General features: G+C 37.3%; 1 protein-coding gene across 3 annotated transcripts in view; it reads left to right on the plus strand.

Annotated features, from left to right (window-relative positions):
- Tenm1 (teneurin transmembrane protein 1) overlaps positions 1-16,300 on the plus strand; it is a 556,980-nt gene that overhangs the window by 433,099 nt on the left and 107,581 nt on the right. For all 3 annotated transcript variants that reach the window (XM_077793578.1, XM_077793579.1, XM_077793580.1), the window contains exons 19-20: positions 9,332-9,475; positions 15,944-16,193. In XM_077793578.1, coding sequence (XP_077649704.1) covers positions 9,332-9,475; positions 15,944-16,193 — 394 coding nt within the window. The remainder of the gene's footprint in view (positions 1-9,331; positions 9,476-15,943; positions 16,194-16,300) is intronic.

Consider the following 16,300-nt stretch of genomic DNA (forward strand, 5'->3'; position numbering starts at 1 on the left):
TCCCAGTTATAGCAAGGATTTTGGTTAAGATTATGGTAGAAAAGTTTCCACTATTCTTTTTTCTCATAACATTTAAATATGAATCTTGACCCATCCATTTCTAGGTGATGGACAAAGAGGGGTTCAAATTTAAAGAAGCTGAATTTGAAATGATAGCAAATATCTAAGTTGAAATGTCTGTTTAGTTTGAAATGTGGGAATATTGTTTCCCACATAGCTCAGCTGTGGAGAATTGGTGTGATTTCTAAGGACTAGAATGTCACAAAAGAAGAATAAAGTGTTGAAGGACAGCCAAAATGAGAAAAGGAGTGCTTGACATCCTAGAATATCCCATCTTTTTTTTGTACTGAAACAGACTATGCAGTTGGGATATTACCAGAGTGAATAAATTATCAACAGGGGTTGTGTGAACTCCTTCCATGGTAAAGTATCAATGGCAACTGATAAGATTGATTAATTCAAGTACAATATCGATCAAGTAGAAGAAGAGTAAAATCACCCCAGGGTTCCAGTACAAAAGCCACAATCACTAGTTCATCCAGCTTAAAGATTTTGTTGTCTAATACACAAATGAGGCTCCCCTGCTAAAAACTCCATGTGAGCATTTAAAATCATTTGGCCTTAGTGTTTTATTCTGTGACTCTAAACAAGGTACAGTGTCTGGAAATCATTGTATTTTATTTAGTTTCTTTCCCAACTCTGCTGCTTGCAAAACAATGTAAAAAAGTCATTATTGTTAAGTTCATGGTGCTGTTAAAATTCTAGAGATGGCTTATTTAATTTGACAAACTGGCTTGTTCAGGGCCTCTGATCTGCATCCATTATGTGAATTTTGTCAAAATAATTCCCTATGTCCGCCTGTGTCTGCATACATTATCAATGTGTAATAATGCATTCTGCCTGGTCTTCATTTTAATTAAATTAAATTGCAGTGGTTTGGAGTCCTGGAAGTTCAGGAAATCAGCCATTCGCCTTTAGTAGCACTGCTATAAACAATTCTATTTTTCTTCAAGGTTATTGGCAACAACAATTGCATAATTATTTAGTACAGTAGTTTGGCAAGAAGAGTGGTGTTTCTGGGAGAACTAGACTTCCTAAAGGTTCACAACGCATAGGAGTCTGTCTAAATCGTGTTAGAGAGAAACAGGGGAACATTAATAGTAATAGGTGCTAAGCTACGGTTGCTTTGTGCACACAAAACATTCCTGAGAATGATGTTTTAGTGTTCATAAATTTCCCTTCAGTAAAACCTAAGCAGGCTGGGCAGCCACAAAAATAGCATCCATTGAATATTTTAATAATAAATGGGTAGTGCTTTACAATTTGCAAAGTACTTTCACATACATTATCTCACTTTAATCCGTATAACATTCCTGCCTTGTAGGCATGGCAGGATTAATATGGTCTTCATTTTACAGAGGGGAAAACTGAGGTTCAGAAAGAGCAAGTGACATGCCTCAAGTCTTAAACAGAACAGGGATTTCAAGTCAAGTCTCTCATGCCTTTTACTACTGCCTCTCCTCACCAAAGTGACCAACCCACCTTATCAAATATTCAATTCAACACCCCAGTGGCTTTCTGTCAGTGAAGCTAGCAGAGAAAATATTCTTTCATCATTTTTCTTCACTCACAAATTCATAATTGTTAGCTGAGAGCAGGGCTATTTTATCTACTCAATTTTATAGGCACAGGACCAAGGATATGAGTATTTCAAGGACCTACTAAATGTTTGCAACCTAAAAAACAAATTTATTTGTACCAAAATATAAAAGGAAAACTAGAAAACCAATGTTAATAAATGGTAAGTGTGCAAAATTGAATATTATGTCAGGTTGATAACGGCAACTCAGTTTTCATACTTACATAAGAAATATGTTTAATGTGAGATGTGAGTTGTATCCATTTTAACATTTCTGATAAGTTATACTAGGACCTCCAAAAGCCTGGGCCCTGCTAACATTTTCAAACGGGCCTGACAAATACTGATAAACAAGTGGTCTCTGCCCATTTCAAACTGCAGTTCACACTCATTAGTAGATTGTGAAACCTATTTATTGAGTCAACTAGCATTTTTTTTACATAATGGAATAGAATGTAATGGAACAAAAATGAACAGAACAGAATAGAATGGAAAATATCTGAAAGTGCTTCTATCAAGAGAGTATTGTTTTGGAAAACATTGTTTAATTATCTATGTATATACTGGACCACAATTAACAAATTGTGTTTCATATCATGACTTTCTTTTTTTATTGGTTGTTCAAAACATTACAAAGTTCTTGACATATCATATTTCATACATTTGATTCAAGTGGGTTATGAACTCCCATTTTTACCAAGTATACAGATTGCAGATTCACACCGGTTACACATCCACATTTATACATACTGCTATACTAGTGTCTGTTGTATTAGACATGAAACATTGAAAGCCATTGGTAAGATGCTAGAACCAAGAGAAAAAATTAAATGATTTATCAAACCATATAACTTATTTTCCACTTCAGCATCGAAGTTCCTTCCACCTACCTATCAGAGGGTATTATGGAGATAACCCTTCAGGATTGGGTAACCATATATTATCATTCAAACCAGATATTTTTTGAGAGTAAATGGAGATGCTGTTAACTCAACAAGACAACATCATGTCGAGTCATTTAGTAGCAGCACTATTCTTTCTTCTATAACACTGCACCCCTTTCATTAATCACATCATTTCTAAATATAGCCAGTCCATTTTTGAAGTGAGCTTATTTCCTAAACCCCTATCCAAAGAAAAATGCCTAAATACTGCTAGAGGGCAGTGATCTTTTGTTTTATTTTTTAATTTTTCATGGATGGAGGTAGGGTGAATTATTGTTTTTCACTTATTTTTGAAGCAGTAGAAAGAAACTGATGCTCTAGCCACCCTGACTGTTTAAATTTCCCAAAGATACCAAGTCTCAAGACCTTCACACATGCCGCTCTTTGCCTACAATGCTCTTCCCCAATTCATGAATTTGACTTACAATTTTTCAACTTTACAATGGTGTAAAAGCAATATGTATTCAGTAGGATCTTTATTTTGAATTTTGAGGTTTTATCTTTTCCCAGGCTACTAATACACTACATAGCACAAAGTGTCAGAGTAATAATGCAAAGGAGATACCAAGGCATAAAACATGGAAGGACAGATTAACTGCTCCTGTGTGGCAGCACTGCAGGGTACACAGGAAAATACACTGTATATAGAGTTCAATACTATGCACCATTTCAGGAATCCTGTGGGGGTTCTTGGAACATTTCCCTTGCAGGTGATGTAGTATTGCTACACTTCATGAGGTAAGCCCCTTCTCCCATAAAAAGATTTTCCCTCACCCCCCCATCCAATCTAAATCCCTTTGTTAAGCTGTCGTATAGTACTCTACATTTTCCATATAACATTTATCACAATTTATTTGTATATGTGTACATGGGGTTTTTAAAAATTTTTTTTCCACTAGAATGTAAATTCCACCTGGGATATTGCTGTCCTACTACATCTTGACCATCCTCACATCCCCAATGCCCTACACAGTGCCTATCAATAGTAGATACTCAGTAAATATTGTACTTTTATTGAATGACTGAATAAACAAATAAATACAGTCAGAGGCCCAAGGTGACCCCTTTGCTTTGCCTGACAATGGGGTAGTGAGCCTGCCAGGAAGAAAGTACACAGGTACGCAAGGGCACTCAGAAATGTATACATGAGCCAGCACATCACTCTACCTTCCATGGCAAATTGGCCATCCAGGTTGGCTTTTATCCAGACAGGTTTGGACAAAGCATCCAGAAAACAATTTCATGATATTTGGGTTCTGTGTGCAGGATCTCTTGGCAAAAATGTTGCTACTCTCCTGAATGATTTTTATTTTTTTTCCCATGTATATTTTCTTTTCATTCAACTCTCTTACTCTTGACAATATCCTGTTTAGCCCTTATTTTTGTAATTGGTTAGGGTAAAGATCTGTGGAAGTCATTTTTTTAATCACAAGTACCTGAAAAGAAAAACTTAGAGGAAGAACAGGGTTTGGGGTCTCACAGTTTCAGAGGTTCATTCCATTATTGGCCAATTTCACTGCTCTGGACCCAAGATGAGGGAGAACATCATGACAGAGCTGTGTGGCAGAGGAGAAGGCAGAGGAGGAAGCAGAGCAAACACAGGAAGAGCCAGGGACAAAATATATAATCCTCAAGGCATGCTTCTAGTGCCCCACCTCCTCTATCCATGCCCCTCCTTCCCAGAATTATCATCCAGTTAGTCCATTCAAACTAGGATGGACTGTTTAAATTATAGCTCTTGTAATCCAATCATTTAACCTCTGAACATTTCTGCATTAACACAGGAGCTTTTAGAGGACACCTCATATCCAAACCATAACAAAATCCTAAGTAAAGGATTACCAAATCAAATCCAGTGATTCACTGAAAGGATAATACATCAGAAGAAGGTAGAGTTTAATTTAAGACCACAAAAATGGTACAACATCCAGAAATCTATTGCTATAACTCACTATTTTAATACATGGAAGAAGAGAATATGTGAATATCTTCATAAATGCTAAAAAGGTACTTGATAAAAATTTAACACCTGATGCTGACACTCTTAGTAAGCTAGGAATAATAGATAAACAAAGTATTTCAGGTCATTGGGCACTGCGTCAAATTGAAGAGCCTCTAGGATCATCCTAGCCTATGAAAATCACAAGAGAATAGAAAAAAAATAGAAAAAAAAACTTTGACACTTGTTTTTAATAGATAGCATTTTATGTACATAAACTTGGTCTATTATTGCCTTGTCTTTTATTTGGTTCTTTAGGTCTTTTTCTTCTGTTGTTGCTTTTGTTTTTGTATTAATCTTGTATTTTCAAAGAATGGGAAATATTTACTGCCCTATTCAATGACTCCTTTTGGAGAAAAAGATTTTCACCTTGTTACTTACCCTTTCAATGTCGTGGAATTATTTTTAAATGTACCTCCAGTTCATGAAGGTAACATGTAAATTTCTCACACTATCAGACTACTTTTAATTATATATTGCCTTCATAAATGCAACCATTATGAATTCTGAAACCTTAGCCTGAAGCTATTGAAAATCATCTGCTTAATCATGTCATATTTCACATATCAGCTTTTCATTGCATGGCATCTTTACCTTGGCAACTTAATGTCAATCTCTTATCCAAGCCCTTATACATAAACTGGTTGTTAGGACACTGTGGCCCTCAGCCTTCTTGCAGTCCCCATGCCATACAATTGCTGCTATTCTGATAAGTAGAATGCACATTCAGAGTTATTTTTCCCATGTCAGATGGCTTTTGGGAACAACCTACACAGTATTTCACTCAGTTTTCTTTGTAAACAAGCATAATGCTTGCAAAGTGACTAATAGTGAAGTGAGATGTGCAGTTCTATGACCAGATGACAGAGCCTCTGAAAAAATTATATATGTGGGCCGGGGTTGTAACTCAGTGGCAGAACGCTTGCCTTGCATGTATTAGGCACTGGGTTCGATCCTCAACACCACATAAAAATAAATAAAATACAGGCATGTTGTCCATCTATGGCTGCAATTTTTTTAAATGATATATTAAGGAATATTCCATTAGTATCTGTGTGGAGGTGAGGAAGAGAATACAGGAAGATAGAACTCTAGATGAAATTATCCATATCACAAGAGACGTGGTTACATGGCTCAGAGAAAGTGTTCTTCCATATTAATGACTCTTTCTCAACTTCCTTCCCAATATATGCACACCAGCATGACTCCCTATGCCAGCCCCTGGGCTGTATTGCCCAGGACTCCTTCTTCCCTACCCCTGCTAACTGACAGTCTATTCAATTTCCACAGTTCTTCTGAAATGTTGATGAATCATTTTTCCTTCCTATTACACTAGTCTTATTTGTCCCCACTCTAAAGTATCAGGGACTAAGTTCGTGCCCTATGCTATGCTATGTTGATTATCAGATGTGATAGACAACAGGCTGCCTGAGAAATGGTACTGGTCCACTCTGCTTACTTAGCTGAAGCTCAGCTATCACAGTATCTGAGTGTAGTATCAAGGCTCAGCTCACCAACCCCAGTATAACCCTTTTTCCTCCATATTTAATTATATGAAAAAAAAAAGAGTAGGCGTTTAGTACATTGCAGTCAGCCTCCGTGAGAAGAAGTCTAGGATTAGTTGCTACTGTATTTGCCAGTTCCTTTGCATTTGGAGAGCAGCTCAGCTCCGTGGGGTGAAACTTCTGCCTTCTCATAAGCTGAATGTACGTTCCAGGATTATGTTAAAGTGGGCTGCTGTCAGAAAGAAACCTTGCCTTGTTACTCTGAGCAAGGAGCCACATACAAAAATACTCCAACACACTGCCATTCTCATTAAAGTCAGTTGGAATTTTGAACAAGTCTTAAGTATAAATTATAACTTTATTAGTTCATAGAGTTTTCTCAGGAGAAAGTAAATCTAATAAAAATTAGAGGGAACTTATTAAGTGGATGCCTTGTTGCTGTTTGCTGTGACTGGGGAGAAAAAAGTAATATAAGTGTGGGGTTTGCAGCCAATGCACATTTTTGTTGTGGACTAGAGAGCAATTCAGAGAGCAAATAGGAGGAGGTGAAAAGGCTATGTATGTCTCATTACCATTTCATTGAGAACTCTTTAATTGATGCTTTATGTAAGCATTTCCTGCTGCAGAGTTGGAATGATCTTTAACTATTACTGAGAGGGAGAAAGCAGGCTCCAAACCACCATCAGAGGTCACCAGGGCACACTACTTATTTGCAAAACTGTGCAATCACCTTCCGGAGAAGGAATTCTAGGGGAGCTCACCAGGCTTACAGCATATAGAAGGCAGATCCCGTAATTGCCAGGCATACTGTGGGGAAGGAGATGATGGCTTTAAGGGAACTTGTAATTGTTGTTGTGATTATTTATTAATCAAGACTTTTAAATGTTGGCAAGAGAAGCAGAAATCATGTTATTCTACACACCAACGTGGCCATTGGTATGCTCTCTAACCACCTGACTTTTCCAACATGAGCTACCATGTTCTACTTGGATTTGGAGTTTGATTCTCAACTTGAACTTACCAACATAATTTAAAAGGAATGCAGCTTAGAATCATAGAGTATTAGTGCTACATGGAGGATAAAAACATTTTCTAGTACAGAGGTCTTTAATATGAGATTTTTATTTGGATTTCAGGAAGTCAGTGAGCCCCCCCCCCCAGAATTACACACATAATTTTGTGTGCATTTGCCGTTTTCAAGGAAGAATGGCTATTTCGTTCACCAGATTCAGAATGAAGTGCTTCCTAACCCAAAAATGTCAAAGAACCACCAATTCTAGCCACTCTGTCCTCACTTTCCTACCAAATGAGAAAAAACTCCGAGAGATGAAGAATAATTATCCTGAGCCCACAATGGGTAATTAATGGCAGATCTAAAAGTTGAAGCCTTCTCTGTCTCTTAGCCTAAAACCAATTATTTTGAGCTGTTTTAGAAATTATAGGGGCTATGATGATATTTTGGGGAGATTGTAAATGGCATTTATTTGTTCCACAAGTGTGACCTGAACTAGATTATCTCTGAGATTATTTTTACCTCTGAGATCCTCTTTCCACCCACATTAATGAAGAACAGCGTTTCATGGATGATCCCAAAATAATTTCCACTTCGAATATTTTCCCATTTTATGATCAGTATTATCCCTCTCCTCACTGATCTTCTTTGCTAATAATGCTTGGTTGAGAATAATATTCAAATGAGTTTTCGTTCCATAAATCTTCATTAGTTGATGGTTGATAGAAATACATCTCCATAAGGACTGACTGGCTACATAATTTATGGGCCCCAGTGAAATGGAAATGAAAATATAGAACCTTTTGTCTAAAAAGTACTAAGGGTTTCAAGATGGTGACAGCAGAGCATTAAGCCACTTGTGGAGCTCTTCTACACAAGGGCCACCCCTCTGAAGACCACCCTGATCCATCCTATAAATTTGGAAGGAGTAAAGAGCAAAAAGAAGTCAATCTGTGATTTAAAATTGGCCTCATATGGTCCACAAAGTTGGAGAGTTGTGTATTCACACTCATAAATGATTTTTGGCTTATCTGTGCATGTAACCTCATACACACACATGCACATGCACACACACAAATCATTTTGACTAAAATTACCATTGTTCCCTTCACCTCATGCCAAAACCCACAACTAATTTGCTACATTCTTTTTAATTTTTTGGACTTATTGTGCTGGTATTGTTTAAGCACCTGTTTTCATTATCAGTTTTCATAATTAAATGACAAAAGAAGTACTGATCTCTCCATGGGCATTTAAAGAGTCAGGTAAAGGCAGGTACTCAAAAGCAGTGGCAGATGACAGACCAACTGAGACCATTTTAAGCTGCCAGAAAGGGGTAAGCAGCTTTGGGATAGGCAGTGAAATGAGCCAGTACATTCAGGCTTAGAATATTATGAGGAAAGAAAGCATAAATTCAAGAAACAGAAATCTGGGAGTCCAACAGGTAAGCAGGTTTACCAACTGGGAAAATGGGTAGGACTTGGTATATTTTGGCTATACATATTTCAGTGGAGCAGAAATACCCAAGATATCACATTCTGCACTTCCCATTTTAGTGGCATACCAGGGTTCCAAGTTTAATGCACAACATCTGTGCTTCATAGGAATTGATGCCAAATGTTGGGTGATGTCCCATTGGTTAGCTATATGCAGAAACCACAACATAATGCACACCAAGTGAAATTTATGCTTGCAGAACTCTAAGCAAACTCAGTCTTCTCAGCAAACTAACAGTTAGCACAGGAAAAATATAAAATTGGCAAATCAATTTTTATTAGTTGTATGTGTAGTCAGTTATTGTAAAAGTGACCCAATACATTTTGTACTCTAGAGAGGTAAGAAAACAGCTTTCCCTGCACTTCATCTACAAAGGTAGAAAGAAATTATACTACCACAGCTTAATACTGCAGAGAGCTTCTCTTCGGTTTTATAAGCACAGATCCAACCCAAAGTCCAGAATAAAACTTAATATCCATAAACTTATGTATATGCCTAATGACAGCATCCATTCACTTTTGCCTCCATATACTTATCCAGTGTACACTGACTGATCACTTTTGAGTAACTAATACTATGCTAGGTGTACCATGCTAGTTGAAAGGCATTTGCCATCAAATTTTAACTCACATCAGAATTCAGTACTAAATGCAATAACCACAAAATTATCAACCAGTGTGAACATGAACAAATGTTTTACAATTTTCTAATGTGCTCTTAACTCTTTGTTTGCAGTGTCTGTTGGATATGAATATGAGACGTGCCCTGACTTTATTCTCTGGGAGCAAAGGACAGTCATTTTACAGGGTTTTGAAATGGATGCTTCTAACCTAGGTGGCTGGTCCTTGAATAAGCATCACATTTTGAATCCTCAAAGTGGTAAGCAGCTTTTTCAACTTGTAGTAATACTGTTTTTCTAATGCTATTTAATATATATATTCATTGCACAAAACTTGGAAAACTACAAAAGAAAGAATACCTTAAGAACACCACATACAGATGACCAAGTTAATAAATTTCCTTTCAAGTCCTATAATTTGATTTTGAATTAGTGTTAGTATGCAGGAATCAGAATACTCTCATCTTTAGTCTCTCCTTTCTTTGGACTACTTTTCCTGCTGTTACTTCCTCCTACTTTATAATCAGGAGAAGGGACCACATGCAGTCCCTGAGCCCCTGCTTCTCCCAAGCAGAATGATTTTGTTACCCTGGTTTTAACTCCTTCATCCAAATTACTTTTGCATCCTACTAAGAAAGCAGTCATTGGTATTTCCATCCAGCTTTCCTAAGAGCATCTATTTAGAAGTTTTCACATGGAGTCATATTCCTTTCCATCTAAAGAGGCAGATTCTGAGCAAACATGTACTGTAGTAAGATGTGTATATCAGGTTATTTTTCCAGAAAGTGAGAATAAGAATGTTTTCAGTTAGCTACACTCTTCCTCCCAGTCATCCTTGTATTCATTTTACCCTTATAAAACAGCTTAGTTATCTTGTAAGGCTAAGAGATCCTTTTTGCAATCATGCCCATGATTTTACCTTCATTTGCACCATAGTCAAATTGGCCACGCTATCCAGCCACATAGGTTGGGAAAGTTTGATTGGCAAAGCTAACCAGACTTGCTTCAAGATACAATAAGACCACTGGTCATAGCCCCAGTGTGAGACACTGAAGGTGAACGAGACCATTGCTGTATGCCTCCATTGTACCTCCTTCCCCTCCTCAAAGAAGAGTCCAAATTCCATTTCCAAATGTTTATTATTTTTTAACAGCCAAGATTCAGGCAGATAGAAAATGTCAACTTTTTTGTTGTCAAAAGGAGAGCCACAGTTCTAAAAGTACAAAAACGAAAGGGCAGATGCCACTTATTAAATTATTAGTTTTTTTGTTTTGATTTGAAAGAGTTTGACATTTTAAGCAGCCGTTTCTTTTCCACTCACTTTTATTGGCATATATGGATTGTCTCTTTCAAATGCCTGTCATTGACATTAAACACAAAGTGGGAAATGACCTCAATCGAGCTAGCCCCCAGCTGTGTGCTTCCCGTCCTGTATCTTCTTATCATTTGTTTCACACAGACTCTAGAACAGAGGGAAGCCATTCTGAAAGTCGGCTTTAGGGGCCACCTGATTTCAGCCCATGTGTTCCCTCCACCCCTAATTAGTTTTTAGGTAACAGGTACCAGATTACTTCTGAGAGATTTCTAGCAGCTTTATTGAAATATGGTTTATACACCATAAATTTCACCCATTTTAAGTGTACAGATTTTTAGTAAATCTGTAATTTTGCTACCAGCACCAAAACCAAGTTTTAGAATATTTTATCTCACCAAACAGCTCTCTTGTGCTTACCTACATCCCCACTGAATCTGATTTCTATCCCTACCTTTCTGATAATTTTTCCTGAGAAAGAAACTTTGCTTTTGATACTTTTTTTAAAAGGAACATTAGTTCTTTTTATCATCTCATTTGTAAAGGTATTGTGTTTCTAACCAAGAACTGGTCACACTTGCCAGAAACAGATCTGAAGCCAGCTCTGACACTGCTTTTCAGTCTGACCTTGGACATGAACACCCCTTTTAGTATGTTTCTGAAGTCTAAATCCCACCCACAAAGGCAGTCTTAGAAGCAGGAATGATAAGTGTGAGGGAGCAGCTTTGGGAACATCAATTTAGAAAGCAATGCTCTTTCCCCCTCAGGTCAGATGGTCTTTTCTGACTGATTAAGGCAAAGCACTATCTTTCCAAATCCCCCCCACTCTCTGTAAAAAGCCTAACTCTTTAGGCACCCTGCTTTTTTGATCTGAGACAGATAGTAGATTAGAAACAAGAATCTATCTTCCTCCAATTTCCTCTCACTGGTTAAAAAGACACCTATAATTAGATTGGATGTCTGCTGCCATTCTATTCTCCAATTTTTCTTTGGCTCCCAAATCATTATGCAGTGGGTAGTTTCCAGTAGGCAGTGTTTTCAGACCATTTGTCATTTCAGTTGCAGCAATTATATTTACCTGACAATTAACCATTGGTTGTTGAGAATTGTTTCCAAATATTATGCCCAATAGATAGATAGATCCTACTTTCACTGAGATAAAAACACTAAGAACATGTGTTTTTCAACATCATTCCCTCAAAATATACCGTTAGTGATTATAGAGAATGCATATTCATTCCCTTCAAGAATACTTAGTTTTTTTTAATTCTGAGAAAATGTGCACATGAATCATCTACTTACAGAGCTTAGCTACTTGTTTAGTATTTTTTAATCAAACATATTCCCCAGTGTTTCCTACAAACTGAGTGTTAAAAATGATTAGAAAGAACAATTCAGGGTACTTAACTGGGCATTGTCATCTGTCTGAAATGGGTAAAGAATTTCCTTTAACTTAGCCTCCAAGATAGACCAGTAGTTTGTCGACAAATGCTTTTACTGGGAGAGGAAGTAAACTCCCATTGATCACACTGGCATATCTCCCAGTTTGTGTTTATATCCTCTCAGTCAAGTAGTAGGAAAAATATGTATTGTGTCCCTTGTTGTTCATAAGTCTGAAAAATGGTTTTTTCTTTGAAATCAGCATAAAGCACCACCCACTGGCTTCCAAGGGGAATTTTTATTTCAGACTTATTTATAAGCTTCAAAAGAAGTTCTGAGCAAGGTAGCAGGAGGGTATGAATAGTGTGTTTAAAAGTGTGCTTACCTTATTACACAACACACTTAGCTTTTAGGCAAAGAAAAGGAAAGCTTAGGAGGGGAAATGTGCAGTAGGCCTCATCCAGTGGAGTTTCATTGTTGACTATAAACAAGACACCCAATCCTTAGCAGGAAGTTGGCCTTCATATAAATAATGTGTGTTGTCCTAGGATCATTTGATTCTGTTTTCAAAATGAGCATGTGTGGCAGAAGAAACTGGAAGGGAGGCAGCAGTAATTGATCAAGATTTCAAGGAACATAAACAAAATATTTTCAGAGCAAACTTTTGCAGAAGAATTGGTGTTAAATCATTGTTGCTAGATGGTATGGCCTGGTTCTATGTAATGGAAGGTTAAACAGATTCTTGAAACAACAAAAACACCTTTCAAAATGATCTATTTTTCCAGGGCAATACAAAAGGGGTTTGCCCATTTTCGTTTTGATTGCTTCAGCTTTAAACAGGAATGGTAATTTCAGTACATGGGCACTTTAGTACCTTGCATGAAAGCAAGACATCAATTGTTGAGATGTAATCAGAAAGTACATTGCCTTATGTTTTATTTCCTTTAATCATTCTTCTTTTTTGATGGAGTACTAGGCTTTCTAATCGAAAAGGGGAGTTTTAGAATTGCAGGCTTAGAAGAATGTGTTAGAATAGCCATCTTTAGTTTTTAAATTGCCAGGAGCCTGGTAATAACATGTCATTTTGAGGGTAATTGTTAACTATACCGTTATATTGATATAAAAAATGGAGATCTACCTGTGAAAATAGATGTTAATAGCAAATCTGGTATTTCCAAGCCAATAATTGAAAATATTTTTGAATAATATACCTTATAGTGCATTGCTAAAATACGAAAATACTAAACAGTGGTTTCCTCATTTATTAAAGAACATATCATAGTCTCATTGGTAGGATATTCAGTTAGCAATCATTAGGAGATTTCAACAATGTTGTGCATCTGTCATTCCAATTCTCATTCACTTACTCCTGTTCATTTAAATTGCAATATTGATCACAATGCAATTAAATGTTTTTTGGGGAAATGAAATTCAATCCTATTAGTCTTACTTAATTAACTATTTTTAGTGAGAAGTTTCCTTAGTAACTAAAAAGTTATTAATAAAATAATAAGAAATTAGTGGTCTTCAAGATATCTCATAGTTCTGTAATAAAAGAGCAGTTTGTTAGGGTATAAATTCACAGCTGCTTTTGCCAATCAGATGTTGAAAAGTAGCTAGAAATCACCCTGGGAGGGAGAGTAAAGTTACCGAAATTTGAAATACAAAGACCATAGGATAGACAGGATTTCTGTTTCCTGGAAGGCCCCTTCCAAGTATATATTGGTGCCATGGTATGCATGTTTTGCCCTCTTATTTTTACCAGCAATGTTTCTACTTCACAGTGATCAACAGCTTCTGTCATAGGTCTGTGGAACAAAAAAAGTTGGGGGGAAAAACTGAGGAAGAAATTTCAGGAAATGTTTAGGGAGAGTAACAGGCACTCTGAGGAGATAGATAGCAGGGGGCAAGGGAGAAAAAATAGGGCTGTACAGTATAACTGCATTCATTTATTTGCTGTCAGTTACGTTGGTCTGACACATTGGCATGCCTTCTCACAACATGGATGTTTTACCTGCCCTGGCTCATTCTGGGCTGACTTAAGCTATTTAGCACAGCAGTACTTGTTCCTTGGATTTTCTGCCCAGGCTCAGCGGGTTTGCAAAATCATTGGGATTTGGACAAGGAAACTACAAGAGACTCAAAGCCTATTTTCAACATTTACTGAGCACTTATAATGACTTGGCCACAGGGATTGGCACTAAAATACAGAAAGGAGTAAGACAGAGGGTCTGCCTTCAAGGAGCTCATTCATGTTCTAATGGGGAAGATAGAGAAGTAATGAAAACTGTATCATACAATGTGGTAAGTGTTATAATAGAGCAACAGAAAACAACCTATGGGCGCACAGAGAAGGGAGTGACTAACTCTGCCTGGATAGAGCACTGGGGCAGATTTGAGCTGAGCTTTGAAGGAAGTAGAAGTTCCCGCAAGCAGCCAGGCATGATGGCCCATGCCTGTAATTCCAGTGGCATGGCAGGCTGAGGCAGAAAAATTGCGAGTTCAAGGTCAGCCTCAGCAACTTAGCAAGGCCCCAAGCAACTCAGTGAGATCCTGTCTCTAAATAAAATACAAAATAGGGCTGGGGATGTGGCTCGGTGGTTGAGTGCCTCTGAGTTCAATCCCTGGTACCAAAAAAAAAAAAAAAAAAGTTCCCCAAGCAGAGAAGATGAGGGGGACATTCAGGATAAAGGGATAAAGGGAATGACATGTACAAAAGCAGGAAGGAAATGAAATGTATGGATGTAACTGTAAATAGTTTTCTATGGCTGAATCTGAAGATACAAATGAGAATGTAATGAGAGAAGAGCCTGAAGAAGTAGACAAGGGCCAAACCATGAAAGACTTTGTATGCCTTAACAGTAAGGACTGTGGCCCTTATCCTGGAGGGGATATGGAACTATTGAAAGATTTGAAGCCACAGACTGAAATAATCTCTATGACAGTAGTGTAAAGAATGGTTTGGAAATGCAGACCAGGAGACCAAGAAGTTAAGAAAAATTGAACTAAAGCCCTAATAGTAGTAATAGGGAAGAAAAAAATAACTTTAATACATTTTAGATGATAGGCTCCACGGGAGTTAGTAATTAATTAGGTTTGGAGAATGAGAGGAAAAAATGAGTCATGGTGATGCTCAGATTTCCAATTTAAGTAACTACATGACAGAAATACCACTCATAGATTTGTAAGGAACATGAGAAGAAGAGCAGGATTTGGTAGGGGCTACAGAAAAATAATGAGTTCAGTTTGAAACTTTTCAAGTTTGAGGTACCTGTGGGGCATCCAAATAAAGAGATCTAGTAGGAAATTGCATTCCAGGTAATAATTCTGGACAAGATAAATTTGGGACATACAGAGATGAAAGTTAAAACTCTGGGTATGGATGAGATTGCCCAAACAAAATGACTGCAAAGCATTTTCATAAGTCAGTATCTGTATTTCCTGCACTGATGATAGTGAGATATGGTCCAAAAGAGTGGAAAATTCAAGTCCCTTTCATGTATCTTTGAAGTGCATTCTAGCAGTAGAATTTCTTTACTTTTTCACAAAAGTAGATTACCTTCCTGATTGTGTTTTGCTGAGGTTAATATTAAAATTGACTGATATTCTCCTTTCAAAAACCAGTTTCGTAGTGAAGGTAATTTGAAATCAGACAGGTGTGTGCCAGCATCAGTAGAAAGCTGGCCAGAGATGAAAAATTAGCCATAGATGATGCACAAAGCCCACAGTGAACAGGCAATCACTAAAAGTTAGTCATTGAATGCCTTATTGAGGTATTCAGAATCAGCATTAAAGGGTCTCATTGTATTTCTCCACTTCACAGATAGGCAAACTGAGATGCATTGTTGTAGTTGTGCAGTTAAACAAAACCAAGGCAATTTGTTTCACTCTCAGATTTTTTTTTATGCCAGGCCAAAGCTCCTTCCTGTTTTGAACAATGAGAGAGGAATTTAAATGTAGCTGAGGAATTTAAATGTAGCTGAAATTATTTTGTGGTAATTGTTTTTTTTTTTTAATTTTTTTTCCTTGTGTCTAGGAATCATACATAAAGGAAATGGAGAAAATATGTTCATTTCCCAGCAGCCCCCAGTCATATCAACCATAATGGGTAATGGACACCAAAGGAGTGTAGCTTGCACCAACTGCAATGGTCCAGCCCACAACAACAAACTCTTTGCTCCTGTTGCCTTAGCTTCTGGCCCTGATGGCAGTGTGTATGTTGGTGACTTCAATTTTGTAAGGCGAATATTTCCCTCGGGAAACTCCGTTAGTATTTTGGAATTAAGGTAAGTCTCTTCTAATCTCTATGTTTGCTTAGCGGATAAAGGAAAAGCAAGTCTAAGATAACATGAAGAGACAATATATTGCCAGAAGGAGCAGAAAATGCAGTTGC

The sequence above is a fragment of the Urocitellus parryii genome, chromosome X (genome assembly GCF_045843805.1).
Source record: "Urocitellus parryii isolate mUroPar1 chromosome X, mUroPar1.hap1, whole genome shotgun sequence".
In the NCBI taxonomy this organism is placed as follows: Eukaryota; Metazoa; Chordata; class Mammalia; order Rodentia; family Sciuridae; genus Urocitellus; species Urocitellus parryii.